The sequence below is a fragment of the Mercenaria mercenaria genome, chromosome 12 (assembly GCF_021730395.1).
Source record: "Mercenaria mercenaria strain notata chromosome 12, MADL_Memer_1, whole genome shotgun sequence".
Lineage (NCBI taxonomy): Eukaryota > Metazoa > Mollusca > Bivalvia > Venerida > Veneridae > Mercenaria > Mercenaria mercenaria.
Window position 1 is genome coordinate 66,602,542 of NC_069372.1, and position 22,692 is coordinate 66,625,233.

A 22,692-nucleotide genomic window follows, 5' to 3' on the forward strand; every position below is an offset into this window, starting at 1 on the left:
AAAGTTTGAAATTACACTGTATTTCAGATATATTTCATTCATAAAACATACTATTTATGTAACTTTCAAATGAATACTGTAGAAAAATGAATAGAAAAAGAGTGATTTCTGTCATAACGAGAACGAAATATTACATATTTTATCCGCGCAAGATGTGTGTCTGCGCTAATAATAAATCTGGAAATTACTCTGATAACCGTTGAATGTTTCTCATAAACTATGTTAACTTAAACTCTTGCGCAGATAACAAATGTAATATTTCGTTCTCGTTATGACGAAAATCCCTTTTCTTTCTAATTATTTTCTACTCTGAAAACATTTTAGCCGCGTCAAGCATAAACAGCCGTTATCGTTAAATTAATTGTTCCGAGTAATATGACGTCAAATGTAAGAAATGACGTAACAAAATGGCGGCGCCCGTATTTTCACATGACAATTTGTAAACAGAAGAAAATTTCAAGAAATGGATACGTTCGAGGTAATATTTTATAGAATTATTTGTAATGATGACAGAAAAAGTATTTTCAAATTGATTTACCCACATAACTTTTCAAAATATCAAGAGATCTACGTCTATAATCATACAATATTCAAGCAAAGTCGAAGGTCAGGACCGGTCAAAATGCTTAGATTGTATAAATAATGTTGTTAGATTGCTTATTAACTTATGTCATTCTGGAATATAAGATAAGTGTTAAACACATCTCTACAAGGCAGATATGAATACTGATTTTTGTTTGCAAATGCACATGCATAGATCTGCTGTATTACGAAGATTCTATGCATAGGAACATATTTAGATTGAAAGCAATGCGGAAGCAAACATGAATATGTTGCCAGTTAGATGCTTTAGCAAATATTCAATAAAAAAAATCATCCCGTTTATATATGTTGCAACGACCTTGGATGGTACGGATTTCGAAAAATTAAATCAACCTAATTTTTCATCGGTCGATTACTTATCGCTGCAGTGGGCGAGTGGTTAGCGTGTTTGACTGCAAAGACGAAATTTTCGAGTTCGAAACCTCATTTTGTCAACTTATTTTTTCAACTTATTTTTTTCTTTCCTGTTTAGTATTTTTTCATTAAATATATTTCAATGGCATGCCTCAATTACGAAATGTTTTATTTTTCATTTGCACAGGAGCTAAATGATCTTCTGTCATGCTTTGGATTGACAGACCAAACTAACATTGGCCGTTCTGCAGCAACTTATGATACTGATACTGATATTGATGAGGTGCAAGATGTTAGCATTGAATCCCGTCTTCAAAGATATTACACAGCTACCCCCCTTGCAGAGGAATACGGTAATGAATCAGAAAATCAAGTTAATGAAGACACTAATGTAAATAGTGAAGATCCACAGTGTGATATTAACAATGTGTAAACCATTTATGACAGTGGATGCAAATGTACAAAAAACTGCTTCAGTAACTTTACTTTTTCCCAGATTGAATCGAACATTCTTAATGTAAGGGAAATGACAAAAAGTGAAAAGGAAATGCTAATTATGGGCACTCTCAAGAGGATAATCTCTGATGCTAGATGTAAGGGAAATCGTAAACGTTCACGATATGAATATGTGTTTGAGGGTGTAACAGTGTGCCATGAAACATTTCTAGTGGTGTTTGATATTAAAGACAGACAACTGAGAAACATTAAACATCACATGGAAGAACATGGTGCTCAGCCATGTGTTCACGGCCACAGCGGTAGACGTGCCCCCAACGCATTTCCTCCTGAAGTAATTAAGGACGCAGTGCAATATATACTGAGCTACGCAAACGAAGAGGGACTCCCTCAGCCTGCGGCACCAAGAGGGCGAGAGGACGAGGCCCCAATTTACTTACCATCCTCGGACACAAAGCAGTCCGTACACAGTGAGTATGTAAAACGTTGTATGGAAGCTGAAAAGAGGTATGTTGGTTTAACAACATTTAAAGACATATGGAAAAATTGTTTGCCACATATAAAAATAGCCTCTCCAAAGGAAGATGTGTGCAAAGTATGCGAGGACTGTAAGCAGGATATCAAGCTTGCCATGAGCGAAAATGACAAAATACTTGCAACACAGAAGTACCACAATCATGTACTCCAAGCCAGGAAAGAAAGGGAACTATACGTAGAATGCGTGGAAAGGTCAACAGCAATGTTTGTTAACCGGGCACAACAAGACCAGGCTGCGGGAGATGGATTTTCGACAGACGACGTACATTACACGTTCGACTTTAGTCAGTATGTCAAGTTGCCTCACCATGCGCAAGAAAAGGGACCCACATTCTTCATTCAACCAAGAAGAGTGCAGGTATTACAAATAAATTAATTATACTTTTGCTTTGTTTCTGTAATGGAAATAATGGTAGTATATTCATACAAAAAAAATCATAATATTTTTTCACAATCAACATTATCAATATAGTTACATTATATCCTTTCAAATTCGTTCTTAAATTTCATATTTTTATGCCATATTTCGAAGAAGAGTGGCTATTTTTTGTTACTCATTGTAAGTCGATCTGCCTGCCGGTATGTCGTTAGGTGAAACAAAATTGGTTTCCGTCCGATTTCGAGTGAATGTTTGGTCTCACTATGATCATACTTCATAGGATAAGTTTTTTTCTAGGGTCATTAGGTCAATCACCGTGACCTTGAGAATGAAAACGGTTTCTGTTAAATACCTTTAGACATTTTTCAGGTTACAACATATAAAATAACGACATGCTATTATATGCGTGTATGTGAGGTGTGTGTGTTTGGGGTTGGGGTCGGGGACGGGGAGGGGTGTATAGAAACAGCGCTTGTTTTTTTTAGTCATGTGACCATGTAATATCCAGCACTTTATCTGTCTTCAGATATTTGGTTTCCGGGCCGATGGCTATAAGCAGTACAACTATCTCATCGACGAGGACCAAACCATTGGTAAATCAGTTCATTATCTTTTTATCATTTTGGCACGGCATTTTGTTAAATTTAGGAAAAATTACCCATTAAAATGCAAACTTTCACGTTGATCGAATTATACTGCATGTCTGTAATTATAGTTAATTGTGTTAAGATTCTTGATGGTTGTGTTAAAAACATAACGGATATTACATAATTTTGAAAATCGTGCAGCAAAATATTTCTCATATTAATAACAGTTTTTCTTAACTTTTCTCAGGAAAAGATGGCCAGAATGTACACGGACCGGATTCTGTTATATCAATGATTGATCACGCCTTCCACACGTTCGGTACTGGAGAGACGGAATGTGGTATTCATGCTGATAATTGTTTCGGTAAGTATTTTTCGTTGACTAGCGTAACGTTTCGTGTAGTTAATATCCTGTTTTTATAATTTCATTCTGTATGAAAGCTGCTGTTGACGGTCACAAAAGCCCCTTGACATATCGTAGCTTAAGTAAAGATTTATTCTTGTGTTACATTGTTACAGTTCTATGTCTGTCCAGTTTCAAGAATATATGAGCCGCGCCATGAGAAAACCAACATAGTTGATTTTCTCATGGCGCGGCTCATATATATACGATGCACCATACTAACGGATGTGATGTTATTTTTAGTTTGTTTGTGTGTTCAGAAAAAGAAAAAAATATCTATGTCGAAACATATGAACGATGTGTGATATGTACGACATAAAAAATGTACATGTATACCGTATTAAATTTGAAAGTAAACGGCGATTACATCTTGAAGTTTGTGTTTTATTTGAGCTAGTTTATTTCTGACTATGATATTTATTATAAATAACGTTTATGTACAACTGTTTACCAGGTCAGAACAAGAACAGATACGTGCTGGCGTACTTATCATGGCGCACGATGACTGGGCGGCACAGAACAATCAGATATATGATGCAGTTACCAGGACACACAAGGTTGTCATAATTAATTATTCAGTGCAACAGTTCCAAATCGTTAAACACTTCTATTTGTATTGGGGATCATTTGAACTAAATCCAGTTTTCAGTTAAAGACTAAAAGATTAAAGATTTCGATCCATACCAGCAAATGCACGTTGTGAAATGTTAAAACAAGAGCACCGCCTTGCGGGTGCTGACGCTCATCTGATTTTTTTTGTGTAATAGAAATATTGTCCTACCCATGATTTTCTAAGTCTAAAAAGGGCCATCATTCTTGCAAAAAGCAGGATAGAGTTATGTTTCTTGATGTACAGTGTCCACTTATGATGGTGAAAAACTGTTGCAAGTTTTAAAGCAATAGCTTTGATAGTTTATGAGAAAAGTTGACTTAAACATAATACTCAACCAAGAAAATGATTTTCTAAGTCCAAAAGGGGCAATAATTATTGCAAAAAGCAGGATGGAGTTATGTTGCTTGCTTTACAGGGTCAGCTTATGATGGCGAACAAGTGTTGCAAGTTTCAAAGCAATAGCTTTGATAGTTTAAGAGAAAAAGTTGACCTAAACATAAAACTTAACCAAGAAATCTGATATTTTCTAAGTCCAAAAGGGGCCATAAATCTTGCAAAAAGTAAGACGGAGTTATGTTTCTTGCTGTACAGGGTCAACTTATGATGGTGAACAAGTGTTGCAAGTTTTAAAGCAATAGCTTTGATAGTTTAGGATAAAAGCTGACCTAAACATAAAACTTAACCAAGAAAACTGATTTTCTAAGTCCAAAAGGGGCAATAAATCTTGCAAAAAGCAAGATGGAGTTATGTTTCTTGATGTACAGGGTCTGCTTATGATGGTGAACAAGTATTCCAAGTTTCAAAGCAATAGCTTTGATAGTTTAGGAGAAAAGTTGACCTAAACATAAAACTTAACCAAGAAATCTGATATTTTCTAAGTACAAAAGGGGCCATAAATCTTGCAAAAAGCAAGATGGAGTTATGTTTCTTGCTATACAGGGTCAGCTTATGATGGTGAACAAGTATTCCAAGTTTCAAAGCAATAGCTTTGATAGTTTAGGAGAAAAGCTGACCTAAACATAAAACTTAACCAGGCAACGCCGACGCAGACGCCGACGCCGACGCCGACACCGACGCCGACGCCGACGCCGACAACCGCTCAAGTGATGACAATAACTCATCATTTTTTTTCAAAAAATCAGATGAGCTAAAAACGACAATGCGTAGTTGAGTATAGTAAAAACTAGAATCTATATTGCTTTAAATTTTGACACACATTTTCAATGTGATTTTAGACCTATGAAGATTGCAAGTGATAATGTTACTGGTATTTAACTTTATACATTAACATCAAAACACTAATTAGTTATCTACATGATCAATCATAACCATACAGCGTGATACGTCTTCATATTCTTACTGTGCAGGTGCCTGATCGACGCCGGGTTTGGTACTATTAAGAAGTTGTATCGGCGTTCGAACTGTGACACACTCCAGCACGTGGTAGATGTTGTACACAAGTCGGCACACAGTAATGTACCGGTCACATACGACGAGAATGGGTGGGAGTGGAGAGACTGGAAGATGTTCCTCGGTGATAGGTTCAAAAAAGTGCCAAACATTTCCAAATATTATCACTTCCGCTTCACATCAAGCGAACCCGGGGTAGTGTACATGAAGGTAGCCGCAGACGACACCGAGGAAATCCGATTTGTCATTTGCAAGACGAACTATTTACGAATGGACACCTATGATCTTCCGTCAGTTATTAGGCCAGCAGGACTCAGCAAGGAACGTCAGACGTATCTATACCGCCACGTCAGGCCGCTGGTGAGACGTCCGTTTCAGGACGTTCTTTGTCCGCCCCCTGCGTCGGACGATTGACAATCACATGTGTAGTGTAACATGTAGATATTACAAATTTATCCTGAAATGCCACTTGAAGATAAATGACATTAGAAAACAGGAAATATGTTATTACTTATTTATTAACATTAATTGAAGTGACTAATCAATGAAATAATTTCGTTACAAAATGTGTAGTTTACTTTCGCTCAAGCCCCACATAGAATTTACTGGTAGTGTATACTCAATATCAGCGCACTGCAGTATGTGTAACTAATATTATTATATGTGTACATCGATGCTGCTAAGATAAGATAAGTAAATTGAAGGATTGCTTTATTTTCTGTCATCATGTTTTTTGTACGTTGACGTTACTAACGTCGACGTTTTTGACGTTACTTGACGTTCGTCTGGTAGAGTGGGTTACGATTTTGTATTTTTACGCAGGTATAGTCCATTTCAACCTATAGAAATATATACATTGCAAGAAAGTTTAAAAAACGTACTATTATATGATGAAATAAACTGAAAAAGTGAAAAAATTACGATAACGGCTGTTTATGCTTGACGCGGCTCATTTTTTAAGAAGTTACATAAATGGTATCTTTTAGAATTGAAATATGTTTGAAATATCGACGTCATTTCAGGATTTGCTATTAGCGCAGGACCGACATCCCGCGCAGGATACAGATGTAACAAAATATTCATTTGGCAAAAGCTACAATTTCAGCCTGTAATCATAAAACAATGATAAAGTTAGCATGGTTTATGAAAGATATCATAGTTATCAGGATTATTTCCAGATTTTTTTATAAGCGCAGGGCAAACACATCTTGCACAGATAACAAATGTAATATTTCGTTCTCGTTATGACGGAAATCACGCTTCTTTCTATTTTTTTTTCTACTCCGAAAACATTTTTATGAAGTTACATAAATAGTATCTTTTAGAATTGAAATATGTTTGAAATATCAACGTCAGTTCAGAAATTGCTATTAGCACAGGAACAACATCCCGCGCAGGCTACGGATGAAACATTATATTCAGATTTTCAAAAGCTACATTTTTAGATTGTAATCGAAAAACGAAGTAAAAGTTAAAATGGGAATATAAAGATATTCAAGTTATTGGAGTAATTTTCAGACTTCTATTAGCGCAGGACACACATCTTGCACACCTACAAAATGTAAAATTTCGTTCACATTTTGAGGAATTTTATTAATTATTCATTCTATTTATCTCACTATAAAACATTAAACAATTATATAAGTATAAAAGATCTGTAAGTTCGTCTTTTAATTCTGCTTATTTTTGTTTTATTTTTAATCTTGGCCATGTCAAGAGATATGCTCACGTCGGTAAAAAGAATTGCGCTTTTTCAATATTATGAAAAGAAAAGCGATATGGTGAAATGTGGTAAGTGTGTGGCAATTCAGTCTGTTATGTAAGTCTCCTTTATGTTCTATATTCGGTATAAAATGACTGCGTGTGATCGAATGAAGTAAAATACTTTAGCTGTAAAAAGAATAGAGAGGACGATGTGGCTATCCGAAGGAAATCACACCTTCACGCATGTTTGAGTTTTATTGCATATTGTATCATATTGCAGGTATTGAAACCAGGTGACCGACTCCCATGAATTTAATGATGTTGAAATAAATTTATGACACATTTTTAAAACCAAGATTTGCAATATCAGTCTGTAATTGTTAAACAATGTAAAAGTTAGCATGGCTTATGGCAGATATGCATATTGTCAGAGTAATTTCCAGATTTTCTATTAGCGCAGGATCGACATCCCGCACAGGCTACGGCGTTTAAAAGTTAAAAAAGTATAAAACTAAATAAAAAAATACTTGTGTTTTTAAATATACTTGGGATATTTTGTATCATTTTAACGTTTTTTAACACCTATGACAAATGACTCTTAATACCGTCGTCAAAAGAAATTTATAGGCCATAAACTACCAGGGACGTGAGAATCTCATTGAAATTACGGCATAAATACGCTCATTTACTTTAAAAAATGTTTTTCTTTTTCTTTACAAATTCACACCTTTACGCGTGCCTGATCACCGTCAGTTTTACAATTTTATGTAGGCCTACAAGTCTAACACTCTAATGATATTCAATTTTATCGGGAGATATCATCCATATGTTAAAAGCGCAGACTCATTTACCAAACGCGCAAGACAGTTGCCCTGCGCATATAAGAAATATATAAGGTTGCCCGATTTACAAATCGTTGCGCAGGTAACAAATTGGTTATTTGCGCTGCGCGATTTACCAAATGCGCAGATTGGCTATATGCGCGTAACAGTAACATAAATTATAGTCAGACATGTTACTTTGAAGAGCATTTTTAAGTGCTCTTTGATGCTCTGTCATCATATCAAAACTGACAGACATATTATTTTCTTCAAAATGCCTTAATTATGTCTCTGAAAACCTATTATTTTAAATGAAAACAGTATTCAGTTACATGAAATTAATCAGAGATGTTTTTAAAATGACGCTTGGGTGAAAATTTTATCCGTATTGCTTTCTGTGAGGCAAAAGTTTTTGTCGCAGGTACATCTATTTTGAGAAAAATTAGGTAAAGCATAATATGGACGGTATCAGATTAATGCATTTACTTCATCAATAAATCCCAATTTCATTCGATCACTTACACATTACGCTCAATGATGATTATAAAAATGCAGCAAATGATTATTATAAAAATGCAGCAAATAATGGCAAAATAATGGTTATAAAAACAGTAAATGATGATTATTAAAATGCAGCAAACGATGATTATAAAAATGCAGCAAATGATGATTATAAAAATGCAGCAAATAATTATTATAAAAATGCAGCAAATAACGACTATTAAGATGCAGCAAATAATGGTTTAATATAAAAAATACAGTAAATGATGATTATTAAAATGCAGCAAACGATGATTATAAAAATGCAGATGATTATAAAATTGCAGCAAATGATGATTATTAAAATGCAGCAAATGATGATCTTTCTTCTTTATTGATATTGATATTTCCTGATTTTCCAGATGAAGCTGTAATCTATTTATGATATCGTTCCGTCCGTAATTATTTTCTCTTTTTCATAAAAATCAGCTGTTTGAAGTCGGGGTTATATAAACCTGTTTATATTGATACATGCTTATCATACATATGGAATCATTTTAAAGAAATGCATCATTGACATATAGGTAAAACCTACAGCGTAAAAGAAAAAAGGTCACAAATTTACCTTAGTACATTCAATCGAGTAAAAAAAATGCACAAGATTCAGAAATTCCAGTTTGCATGTACATATCATGATAGCAAATAGATTTCTGTTGAAACCATACTCATATTTTACGGTTACTTCTTGGGTTCAACAAAACCCTCATTTTTTCACATTCTGACGGATAATACGATGTTTTGTTACTAATAAAGCTATATAGATGGAGTTATGATTATGAAGCAGTGAAGATTAACATCTTAGTGAACATTTAAAAATATATAATTCATTTATTGCTGACAGATTTGTATTAGTTTGTTGTTCGATTAAAGCCGTAGAAAATAAGCAGGAGAGCCTCTAGCATACTCTAATGCCTTTCGGATCAATACTCGCATCCACAACATGTCATCTCTCTACAATAGCAGATTTGTTTAGCACTTCCTCTTGAACAGAGTATCAAAATATAATTTCTTAATCATTTTAAATATATCTGCCTGAGATGGACTTAATAAAAATACATCGCGGTTTCACATATTTTTTTTACTGCTAGTTTGAATTACTTTTGACAGGATACTGGCTTTATTTATTCGATAAGTATTCTGTTAAATGAAGGAATGTTCGCGGTTGAGTCTATCCACGGAACAGATCCCAATTAGCACGTTAAACTCCAGTGTTTACATGTTCAAAAGTTGATATCACCGCGAAAAAATCATTTTGGCCCAATCCACGATATTTTATGCCTGTGAATAAAAATGATTTTACAGTATTGTTTTATTTTGCTCCAAAATAAGTTTCAATATATAAATGTGTTACTGGCTGCATTTAGTCATTTATAATCAAATTTTAGAAAAGATGACGAAATGTTTATACAGTTTCTCCTGAATTGGATGTTATCCTGGATTTGTGCTGTGATGATAAAAGCAAAAATTTGGAAAATACATCGTGATATTATACCTGTTCTGCATAGCAAGGAATCGTCTTTATCTAAATATTTATTTAGTAAAAGAGGACTTTTAAACCGTCCGTTTCGACCGTCATTTATACTTAGAAATGGATATGTTCAAACGTTTGTTGGAGTTATATACAATCCACTTGAAGACTGTCAATTTGATCGGGAATATTTACGAACAACAGACAAATCAGTTGTCGCTTTAGACTGGTTCAAACAGCCAACAGAAAAGTTAAAACGCAACAGTCCTATCATTTTAATATCTCCTCGATTAACAGGGGATGCTCTAAGTGTTGGAAATATTTGCGAACTTGGTACTTTAAGGGGTATGCGAGCCGTCGTTATCAACAGACGAGGTCACGGTTCCAGTTTTCTTTTGTCACCTAGTCTAACAAGCATTGGTGATACCAGAGATACAAGAAAAGTTATGGAATACATCAGTAGCAAATATCCAAATGTGAAAAATGTTGGCATTGGAATAGTTGCCGGATCAGCTACCTTATTTTCCTATCTCGGTGAATTTGGCTCTTCGTCTCTTATGAAAGCAGCTGTGACTGTATCCTCCTCATACGATAACACTGAAATTCTGTGTGAACAAATACCAAAATTATATGAGATTTACCTTTTAATTAACCTAAAATTGATGTTGTTGAGAAACTGGAAAATTCTGAACAAATTCATAGATCTAAAGGCGACTCTGGTAAAGTCTTGGAAATTAAAGGAATTTGATTATCAAGTTTATTGTAAAATGTATGGAATAGAAACATTCGAGGCATTCTGGCAGAGGAATGATCCGATGAGAGATGTTGATGATATAGCCGTTCCTGTTTTATGTATAAATAGTCTGGATGATCCGGTGATAGTTGAAGAAAATATTCCGTTCGATCTGTTTCAGTTTTATCCGAATTTATTCTTAGTAACTGTAGCGAAAGGTGGTCACTGTGCCTTCTATGAAAATGTATGTGGAGACTCTTGGGCAATCACACTTATAATTAACTACATAGAATATGTTCTAGAGTTTATTTCAAACTCTAAATTGTCACATTAGCAGCATGACATGTTATTGAAAAATAGTAATATGAAATAAGGCAAAGCTTCAAAGCGAGCTCAAAGAAATCTGGTTTAACGTTAACAACATAACAAAAAAACTATTCACTACTCAAAAGAAAGTGAAAATTCGTGGGAACCTATGCACTTGAAAACAGCAAGTTTACATTTAGTGTCATCATACCTGTTACAGCGAATATCATACTTTGCAACTTTTCCAGGAATCCGATGACGCGGTGACGTAATTTCCTATTCGCCGCGTTCTCGCACTGGTTTTAGGATTATTAATGACAGTGTTTTCAAATTTCTTTCCATTTTTCAACTAATTGGAATCCCTTCTTGCATGAGTTTTGAGTGATAAATAATTTTCGGCAATGGAATGAAGTTCTGTATTCACTGCGGAGAGAACTATTTCTTTTCTGCTACCGGTGGAAGTTTTATCCAACACAAGTATGAGAGTATACGTTACCGTAAAGCTCGATTCTCGAGCAGACCCTAAGGGTCTGCTCTTCGAGTTCGTTATAAGAAGATTGATTTAGATCTACACTGTATTGAAACATTATAAATTGTATTATGTTTAAATTTAATTTGTAATACTTTGACAATTATACAAGCGGCAACTTAACCTGACGAATGCAACTGTTTGATAATGACATAACATGAAAATTAAAAAAGGACAGTATGACTTCGGCTAGATATTGATGGGTAACAAATTATGTGATAAAAATTAAAAATGATGTGCCATTTTTAGATTGTTTCATTTCAGTTAATGCATCTCAAGTTTCTTTCAAGCTATTCAACACTGTGTTAATATCGAAATTCAACATAATTATTCCACATCAAATACTACAAGTGCAAAAATCGTGCTTGGAACAATAACTATATTATCGTTGAAATAAACATAAAAGTGAATTAGAACGTATTTACAAACCATATTCGATCAAGACAGTGCCAGAAATATGTACTGAACTTTCTTTGTTTGAAACTTTATTTCATTTCTCTATTTTATCGTTTCCTGCCATTTACGTGATATTTCATTTACATCTTAAATGAAAGGAATTAGAAACAGTGGTATTATTCCCTGCTTATAGTTTGTATATTTCCCGGAATATTTAAATATGGCAATGTTAGAAGGAATCATACGCCTTCTTTAGCTATATGCTTATGGGCCCTTTTTGCACTTAATTGACGAAATATCTTTATCTTGTGTGGGGTTATTATTCATATATTAAATATATCTTTTTGCATAGTATTTAGAAAGGATTAGAAATAATCATGTTATTTGTATTAATCGTGAAATGTAAATGTTAAGTTTTTAAACGGACTTTCGTTGCCGAGCAGTTAAGACCTCTAGTTTTGAATCACATGCCCCTCATAGGTGTGTGTTCGGAACCTCGCTTGGTATCAAGAGAAGAAGCCATCCGGCTGGCTTACGGAAGAGCGATGGTTCTGCAGAGAAACCTGTCCGTGATGACATAATGCCCGGAGGGAAACCTGAAGTCTTTCTCCTCTATAAAAAAAAGCTGGAATGTCGCCATATGACCTATACGAGCCGAAGCATTGGTCCGGTGGTAGAACTATCTGATTACGAAGCCAGTGTCGTGAGTTCAAGATGACGGTCTTTAAACTTAAAATATCTAACATTGAGATGAAAGTCCTGTGTGGGTGTTTTTCACCTTGAAGGCTAAAAATCCAGGGAAGCTTCTGGAATTGGAGCTGTACTATCCTCCAACTAAAATTTACTAGAAAATTATGGAGGAGTCGCCCATATGGGTTTCCGTTTGCGACTATAAATAGCCTTAAAAACAAACAATTATGACCTATAATTGCGTCAGTGTGACGTCATTGTGACGTTAAACTCAAGAAAAAATGTTAAATGACCTTTGAAGGTATTTAGTAGAAAATGCAAGTTTTATGTATAGAAATGTTTTGACTTTGTATCTTTCCAAGAAATTCTTGATTTGAAATAGACCCTAAACTTCCAATAGCTTAATAATTTGTATAAATTGTACTCTTGACATTTAATCGTTTTTGTTTTATGTAAAGTATAATAAAATACTTGTAAAACATGTATTACTATAACAGGCATTTCGATGTAATAATTTACATGTATTTACATTCCAGATGAAAAATGATGTGTGTTGATATGGACTGGACTGTTTGAACTGACAAAACTCAAATCATGTTAATAAGTAAACAATACACATTATTAAAAGTATCAGAACTTCGTTTCTTGCACATGAATGAGTTTACAGGTGTACGATTATTTTCCTGAAATGTATTTATTCATGCTGTACGAAAATAATGATTGAACGAGAAGTGTTCGTTTTTTAATATTTCCTTTTCTACGCTATGCAAAAGCAGAACTCGTTCATAGTTGTAGTAGTGATTTGAATACCTGGCGTGAGAGTAACCTGTTGGCGATATCCAGGCATATACCGCAAAACATTTTTTCTGAAAGTCAGATATTCTCCTGGTACCTACTACCAGTGAAGGATTTATATAGACTCATTCTACATGAAATTGGCACAGATGTTCACGTGCAGTCTATAAAACCAAAAGATACACAATGGATTGTGTCAAAAACATATTTAACCTGCATGGATGAATCAATCTCATATTTTGGTGCAAGTTATTAGCAACTAAATCACATTAGCCATGTAAAAGATGACTGGGTTCCATGACTTTGATTACCATAATCAGATATACTTGTTTATTATATCGTTGATATATTTATTCAACAATCATAATGTATCAGTTTATTAGAAGAATGGCAAAGACTTGTACAAAATATTCTCAAAGATAATTCTAAACGTCTGATAATCATAATATTTAGATTAAATACGTATTTTTTTATTTTTTATTTTTTGTCTCAGGTGTTGGACGTTTGGCACAAATGAAAATACTACAAGCAAAGAAAATAATTTCATACAACTATGTAGTTAACATAGATAGTTGGTTCAACCGCTTTTTCGCTATTTATAATAAAGAAACATTGTCATTGGCAACGGTAGCAACTACCTTTACATACTACTCATTGCTAGATAAATTAATTGATACAATACCTGGCAGTTTTATTAATTTGCTTTCGGCTTACGCAACAGATGTTACAACATTAATCAGCGTATATTATATATTACAGATAACCAGTATCTTGCTCCATTGGTTTTAACTTTACTCGATGCAGTTACCCCTCCTTGCACTTGTATCTGTATATAAAATGATGGCATTCATAATAACTTTGAAAATGTATTTTAATTTCTTTCGTCCACATTGTCATTTTTTTCTGGTCCTTTGGAATCATGGAGTCCATTCAATATCCGTGTAATAGAATTCCGCTCAACCCGGTGCTTGGGGATGGGGTGTGAGGGGTGCTGCACTTTCCATTACCTCCCATGAAATGACTCAATCAAACCGAGTCGTTCTATTATTTTGCTTGGTTCTATTCTATGCTTCCAAAGGATCGTCTTATAGATTTTATTGTATATACTTTGGTCAAAATCATGTTATACTATATATATATTTGTTCGACACAACTATATCTTTTTTATAATTTAGATTGTTCAGTTGGTCCATTTTTAATTATTTTCAGTCTAAACGAGTTTGCTTTTTGTAAAACCAAGAATTTAACTGCGTACATAGATACATGTCTTCACAGATTCATAATACCTCACAGCTGAACTAAATCAAAATCTTTCCTGGCAAATATGTTTTGGCAACACACTATGTTGATAATCATGTGTGTGAAAAATACAGAAATGTATTTGCCAATATTAAAGGACAAAAGTAAGATACAGTAAAACACCGCTCGCTCGAGGTCGCAAGGGGATGAGCAAAATGCTCGAGTTATCCATGGTTCGAGCGACCAAACATTGACCAACATACGAAGAAAACTGAAGATCGGGACCGTTTTGCTGATAAACGGTGATGCGTATAATAACATACTTGTGACATTTTCGAAACAAACGTATTACAAACGTTATCTATTGATAGACGTTTCAATATGTAATTTGTAAATGGCACATGCGAAGAAACAACTAAGATACTTTTTTAAATTTTTATTCATCAACAAGTGCATATCATAATTATCGTCTCAATTTTATGAAACGGCTATATTATTACCTTCATTTGCATGCAAACAACCGCTGATTAAATTACTAAGATTTCGATACCGCAGAAAAGATGATTTAAGTTATCAGTAATTGATCGATATTTGATCAATAAAACTTTTTTAAGCTTTTAACAATAATTAATCTCATCATAATATCAAATATACCGACAAACAAACATTTATTAATAAGATAGTCTGGGAATAGACTACTTACGCAATTCTCACGTGTGTGGAAAATGTTTAATTAACGATACATTCTGACCGCCGAAGGTGTGAAAAATTTTGACACCTCTGCTCGAGTTAGCCAGAAACAACAAAGAGTAAATTAATACACAGGGACCAGGTGCCATGCTCGAGCGATCGAGTTATCGGTGCTCGACCCAGCCATGGTAATATCACATAGAAAATAGAAGGAAATCGGCCGGGACCACATGAATTGCTCGAGCGAGCCAGGGTGCTCGAGTCATCGATGCTCGAGCGAGCGGTGTTTCACTGTAAAACACCATTTCTGTGACCTAGACTGAAATAAAGTCATATTAACGATGATGCGGTGTTTCTAAATTTTGATAACTCTAAGCTGTATTTGTACTGATCAGCTAACATATTATTATTCTATACCTATTTTATCTATCCAATCGCGAACGTTCATTTGCAACACGTGATCGTACAATATATTACGGTATTTGGATGCACGTGCGTACAAAATATCCTGTATTTTCTGTATTTGGACGGTTCAACAGTCCCATGTTAAACATAGGATAAAGCCCGAAACGCGTGAAAATGTTCCAAATGTAAATCCGATGAAGTAGGCGCTCTATGTACAGAGTTTGATTATGCGTCTTGAAATCTGGATTTAATTTGAGTTGTTTTCGTTTACCTGATTCAGGTATTAAAACGTTCGTCAATAATAAAAAAACTTAAAAATACAGTAAAAGGATAATCAGATGTTGGAATATTTGAAAAGTCGCTAGAAGAAGCCGTTCCTGACGAAACCTAGAAATTGGTATCAGCCCTGACTGTCTGAATAGCTACATTGTACCTCGGCAGTTTTTATTTAACGGTTAAGAAACAAAATGGAGAAGGTTATGAATGGTAGCGGACGGGAGGGCAGCATCCAAAACATGTCTGCCCTATAATTCAGTTTTCGTCGGATTTTAACCAAACTTGCTGACAATGTTTGTGGGCATTACATCTCGGCCACTTTCGATAACCAGCCAAGTTGTACTAGCCACTCTTTGATTATAGTCCTTGAATTACTCGAAAAACGGGAATATAGCCTTGTCCGCTCTTTTAAATCGAACAGTTTTCATCCGATTTTCACCAAACTTGCTGACAATGTTTGTGGGCATAATATCTCAGCCAAGTATTATTACCACCCAAATCACCAAATGGCTGTTGTAGGGAGGTTACACCAAATACTTTTTTTTAATGATGATACGCAGAAAAAAGCAACATTCAATGAATTACGTATATTACGTATGAAGTGAAATAAATTTAGAATAAAAAGGTTATTTAAGGTCTAACATTGTTCTGTATAATATATACATGTAGTTGCACTCATACCAAGCTGGGAAAACTAGAAAAGGCAGGAATACAGTATTCAGTGAAACATTTTTAATTTAAACTATTATTATAGTAAGATAAAATCGATATAGAATAAAAAGGTTATTTAACATTGTACTGTACAATACGAGATACTTTTGGACTCGTACCAAGCTGAGAAAACCATATTGAACTAGCCTAGCGGCTCGTCCAATATGGTTTTCTCATCTGGGTACTCGTCCAAATATATCTCCGTATTGTACAGAACAATGTTAAATAACCTAATATTATTGCCAAATGTCAAACAAATTTCACTCGATTTATGCAAATTTGCTATATATCATTATCACTGTTATCTGGATAACAGTCTAGTCTTGCCAACTAATTCACTTTGATAAATATTGTTTATGGTTAAAAGGGACTAAAAGATTCTGAAATTTACTTTCTATACAAATAGTAATATCTTATCTCACATTTCCAATCTTAACTGTCTTAGAATATAATAAAAATTTAATAGGTTTACCGCAACGCAATTATTTTCTAGAAAAGTTCAAAAATATGGACACAGCATTGCAATTATCCCAGTATCTTAATCAGTGAAGTGTATATTACAATCATAAAGTTCACAGTTAGCGCTAAGCCAGTTCAATCTTTTCATTATTACGGCTTGATGTTACAAGATTCATGAATACAAGCTGAGGGTCCCTGTCTATAAGGGCCACGCCAACCTAAACAAATACTACAGGTTTTTTTTCTGAGACACTGGCAAAATTTCAAATGACCGGTCATGTGTTTCGTTCAGTATATAACAATATTACATTTCCTGGAGTTCATTGTACAAACACTAGGATTTCCAGTTATAACGGGGATGTTGATTGATTTGTTGTTGTTGTTGTTGTTTTGCACAACGACGCGGATGCCCACTGATAAGTATTTTGAACTGTTTTCTCCATGGAAGATATTAAGTAGAAAAGGCTTGCCAAATAATATCTTGGCTTTATGAACTATAGCATCGCGTCATGAGTTTTACGATTAAAGAGGATATTATGTATCTAAAAATGCGTGATTTCGCCAGTCCAATTTCAATGTGATCCATTATTTGTGTCGACCATTTCATGTTTTACACGAAGCAAAAATCTATAGCAAACCCTACCTCCAGGTTTTAAACTGTTCACAGAAGGCTACAATGCAAGAGAATTAATATAAATATAAATAGCAGTGATATCTAAATTATCGGACAGTACAAAGACATTTACGAGAAGATGTTTAAGTTTTCTTTATTCAACAGACAATTGTTTCGAAGAAATTCACTGTTGCATAGACATACATATTGCAATTATTTTACCAATATAGGAAATTGCTTAACAGTTCATTATTGTTTTGCGCAGCCCACTGGCACCAGACCAGAAAGAAAATGCTAGTGTACACGTTATACCCTATCCCTAGGTATACTATTTGAACCATGGTCATGAATGGGAAAATATACTTAATCATTTCAGTCGCGCATTTCTCATCTAAAACATGAGTACTATGCAAATCTAACAAGTGGTAATTTAGTTGGGATCCCGTGTTTGATTGTATGGAAGAATGGTTTTGATTACATCAACTGTTTCAATGTCTATCACAAACTCATACACCTTACTCCCTGGTCAAAGTCATCCACATTAATGTGATATTTTACCTTGACCGTCAACACATTTTCCGAATTTGGACATAAGTTTTTCATTTCGGTATGGATACCTTCTTTAAAGTCAAGTTTTTCGTGGGAAAACACTCACCAAACTTATACATAACTTTCCAAATACACTGCTTCGGTCATTCCTTTTTAAAGAAATATTTGTATTTCTTGTTTGTTTTCTTTCTTTTTCTGTTTTTCCTTAGTCAAGTTGCATTCGGTGTTTGTAAAAGATTCTCATTTTGATCTGATTAACTATCACAGCAGGAGTCTTTTATTGAAGTTGTTGTACTCTGTATTGGAATTATTTCAAATCTTTCTGGATTCAGGAGCCCTTTTAATAATTATTGATTTCAAAATTCTGTTTAAGGCTGTGCTGCGGGGGGCGTGAGGACGATTACACATCTTCTAGCCTCCCATGAACATATTCAAACCAAGTCTGCTGTTGTTTCGCTTGGTTGCATTGCTTCTTATGTTTTTCTTATAAATTTGGTTATACGAAACGTAACACTTTTGAAGTTTACATGGAAAATAATTTTGTTTTTATTGCATGGATTGTGAACATGGCCTAAAGGTAAGTAACACAAATGAAAGTGTATTTTATATTAACGATACGACTAGTACGAAAAATGTTATCTGGAGCTTTAATTCCTCACTATATTTTAGCTTGATTGCGATGACAGCTCCAAGCTTACTGAACCACACTCAAGGCCTTCAGTATGAGCGGTAGATACGAACACCTTCTTTGATGCTTTGGTCTAGATATGATTTTTTAAACTTTGTTCAATGTCAAACACACATATTTATATAAATCAAATATCATTTTTCTGAGAGTGACATTCTCGCAGAATGCTGTATGTTTTAAGCACGTTTGAGGATATGTCTTTATGGTTGAGGTGATTCAGCAAACAATGCACATGGTGCAACACACAAGCACATATATAAAGATAATATCTACACACATTCTGTGTCGCAAGGTTCAAGAAACTTTAATATATAGCCAGAATATGTACTTACACTTTAACATTTAATCAATAGCAGCATTTGACCAGTGTTCCTGGATTCTGTACCAGTTCTACTCTATCTGCCTTGCACAGGGATCGAACTCATGACCCGCGATCCGCTTTTCCTATTGAACTATGCCGCAGTACCATAAACAATAAAATAATACTAAATATGTGTTAATTTCAAGCAACCTAAAATGAGTGTTCACTTATATATTAAACATGAAGCATGAAGAACAAATATTTACAGTAATACTACATATTTGTTTATATTGAATAATAATGAAATTGCCTGCTGGTTGCAGGGAAAAGTTAATATTTTTCTAAATTCATCTGACGGAAGTTTGTTCTCAGCCTCTGGTATAATATCCATCGCTGGCTTGTTTTTGCGTACGTTTCTTGGCACTCTGCTCGTGCTTATATTCTAGAAGCATATGATTGGTTGGAGCCAAACCCACGCATGCGCGTAAAACATTTTCAATGCAACTTCTTTGGCGGAAAAGTGAGTTTACAACTGGTGTACCACGGGGGACAAGTGGTGCTTTACACAGATAGCTCAGAATTGAAAGAATAGAATTAAAATTCTGGAATTCCTCGCTACCTTCAGTTCTGTACTGAATTTGTTCCATAACTTCAGCTAGTACAACAAGATCAATTATCAGTGGACCAGCCAGTAGAGAATCCTCGCATGTGTTATGAATAACTAGAGTGTTTGAGCCGCCCATCATGATTTCAGAGGTGTATTCATCCATCGCCCTTTTACTATCACCAACGTGTGGAATATACTTGATAACGACACAGTGATCAGGACGTCTCATATCTGGGTAAAGAATGTTGTTGGAATCTACCATGTCATACATTATATTTATATACGACCATAATTTTTAATCTAATAAAGAACAAAATCCCTCAAATATGTAAAAGACGCAGTAAATTAAAGCAGAGAAGACAATTTTTGCCGAGGTTTCAATATACATTTTACTGTATTTTAAGAAAGCTAACATATCCAAGAAATAACGGAAATAAGCCACATGGCTGCACCGTTCAGACTAAAATACGTTTGTATGTGCCAAAGATATTGCCATATTTTCCAACCTTCACGCAAACATATTAACATTTGTACAGTTGTAACTAAACTATCTTAATAAAACGTAAATGTGCCCTGAAATCATCATATCTACGACAGATGTTGTAAAAAATTATTAATTCGTTAACATGAAACGTTTTTAATCCTTACGATTTTTGTATACAGTTCTTTATTGATTACAAAGCATTTACGTTTAACATATTGGTTAATCTTTAAACACCGAAATATGAATACCCTTAAATTTCAGGTTATACAAAAGAAGAAAATCTGATTTCTTTAATATTGTGATGCATCAAACATCGGATTCTGTCGGACACTCTATTAGTTAGATTTTCTGAAAAGATACACTGCAAAATATAAGTTAAAATTTTTATAAATACTTCCTGAAATACGGTTCACGGAAGCTATAATATCCTTCATACTTAAAAGCAGTGGCAGTTTTAAAAAATTGACTATTTTCCAAGGGATCGGCAAAATAAACTCAGATATCTTAAATACAGCATGGGACAGAAACAATACTGCTGTTCCATACATATGTCATCTAGATCAGTTTCTACTTTGTTTGAAGCTACTACACATGTGAGCCGAAGTGGCTGGAATTACAATATGTAACTTCGAACTTGTGAAAAGCATGCAACAGATCCGGTATCGCTGTTTCAATTTTTCAGAATCTAGTTTTAAATATCTGGCAAAATGTTTTGCACGTGTGATTGACGTACATGTATGCAAATCATAATCGCATCGAAAACATACCTCTTTAGACCGGAACGTCTGCGGGGCGCTTAGATTCTTTCCATCATTGTTTCCAAGATGGTTGTAACTGACTATGGACATGGGCTTGATACCCGCGCTTACTAGGAAATCTACCAGTACAGACTTTAGCTTTGTCTGTCCAGATTTGAAGTCGTCCCCGGCAATGTAGACTTTCTTCTTCTCTGCCAGTTCAATAACACCTGGTACAAATGTATTCTGAGGGGAACCGTTGATGTACGTTACCTGTAATTACAAAAGTGAATCCTAAATTTGATGTGTATATTCATACTGCAATTTTGATAAAACATCGAACTATGTTACTGCATTATTTGATGGAAGTGTATATGGTCTTTTAAACGTCTGTAAAAATCTCGTCTAAATGGTTTCTTGTTCCATATTGCTGCAATAGCCTTGTTAAATACTAGTTGGATATTGTAAGTATTTGTCATCTGATAGCAAGAAATATTTATTGGTATATGCATACCCCTTCAAGAATGCTGGCCACTGCGAACAACGTAGAGGGTGAAATTTCACTCTCGTTGGCTTTAATGCTGTTCAGTAAGATTTCTGCATTTCCATTAACTTCGGGTATAAGTGCACTATATCTTTCTGTATTTGCTGTCCATAACACGATCACTTTGTCAACGCCACTTGTTGTTTTAAAGTCCCTTATATCGTGTCTAATATTTGTCAGTAATTCTTGTTTTGTTCCATTGATAACGTTGTCAGCGCGATCCGCCTGATTGGCAGCAATGAAGTCTGGGAAGTAAACAGAGGGGCGTGACTTGATTCTTTCCATATACGGACGCAGTTGTACTTGGAGATTATAGTCTAAAACTTCAGCTTGTTCCATCGCATCGGCAAGGTTTAGAGAAGAAATATCCCAACCTGAAATTAAATAAGTTACAAAATTAGCATGTTTACTAAAAATGCAGTAGTACTAAGATGAAATTTCATCACTCTAACTCGCGCGGTCGCCCAACAATGAAAGCAGTCAACTTTGGAATTAGATTTGCGATAGAGAGTCGTGTAGTCGTGCAGCTCGTTCAGATCATTTCCAGGAATGCTACCTTAACATAACTGAGCGGAAAATCGAGAAAACAAAGACACATACTTACCATCAATTACTATATCATTTGGGTCTACCATAGGTAGCATGTCCTTTAGTGGCACGTATATTTCTCCTTTCGACCCTGTTCCTAAACATACTGTACTGGACTGGGTGATTGAACCTGAAAGAAATTAAACGACATGCTTTGAATTTTCTTGTTTCTAAATAAAGACATTTTTGCATTTAAAAAATAAAATCCGAAGAGAATATGACAAAACAGCTTGATAGTTTACCTAAAACACAAAGTCAAAATCATATTATTTGAAATGGTATAAAACACTACTTTTCCGTTAAAAACATCTTATATTTCAAATTTTGACTTGATATACGAGTAGAACTAGCATCGTTATATTGTTACCTAAATAACTGGCATGCTTTATTCCTTCCTTTGTATGCCATGACATTTTGTGTTTATTGGCTAAAATTGCGGCTGTCACCGTGCTGCCGTTATTGCCACCAAGACCAACT

General features: G+C 34.6%; 2 protein-coding genes and 1 pseudogene across 3 annotated transcripts; 2 read left to right on the plus strand and 1 right to left on the minus strand.

The window, feature by feature from the left end:
- The first annotated feature begins 396 nt into the window (after positions 1-396).
- LOC128547432 (uncharacterized) lies at positions 397-3,996 on the plus strand. Of its 2 annotated transcripts, XM_053520256.1 has the most exons (5): positions 397-478; positions 1,145-2,308; positions 2,856-2,922; positions 3,164-3,280; positions 3,774-3,993. In XM_053520256.1, the coding sequence occupies exons 2-5, from the start codon at positions 1,484-1,486 to the stop codon at positions 3,884-3,886; spliced, it is 1,122 nt and encodes a 373-aa protein (XP_053376231.1). In that variant the 5' UTR covers positions 397-478; positions 1,145-1,483; the 3' UTR covers positions 3,887-3,993. The 2 variants fall into 2 exon arrangements, with proteins under 2 accessions (XP_053376231.1, XP_053376232.1); XM_053520257.1 differs by lacking the exon at positions 397-478 and having other exon boundaries at positions 520-2,308; positions 3,170-3,280; positions 3,774-3,996.
- A 5,398-nt stretch (positions 3,997-9,394) lies between these two features.
- LOC123533451 (protein ABHD15-like) lies at positions 9,395-13,253 on the plus strand. Its single transcript, XM_053518881.1, has one exon. The coding sequence runs from the start codon at positions 9,806-9,808 to the stop codon at positions 10,940-10,942; it is 1,137 nt and encodes a 378-aa protein (XP_053374856.1). The 5' UTR covers positions 9,395-9,805; the 3' UTR covers positions 10,943-13,253.
- A 6,065-nt stretch (positions 13,254-19,318) lies between these two features.
- On the minus strand, positions 19,319-22,344 carry LOC123535087 (inositol-3-phosphate synthase 1-A-like; annotated as a pseudogene).
- Between the last annotated feature and the right edge of the window lie 348 nt (positions 22,345-22,692).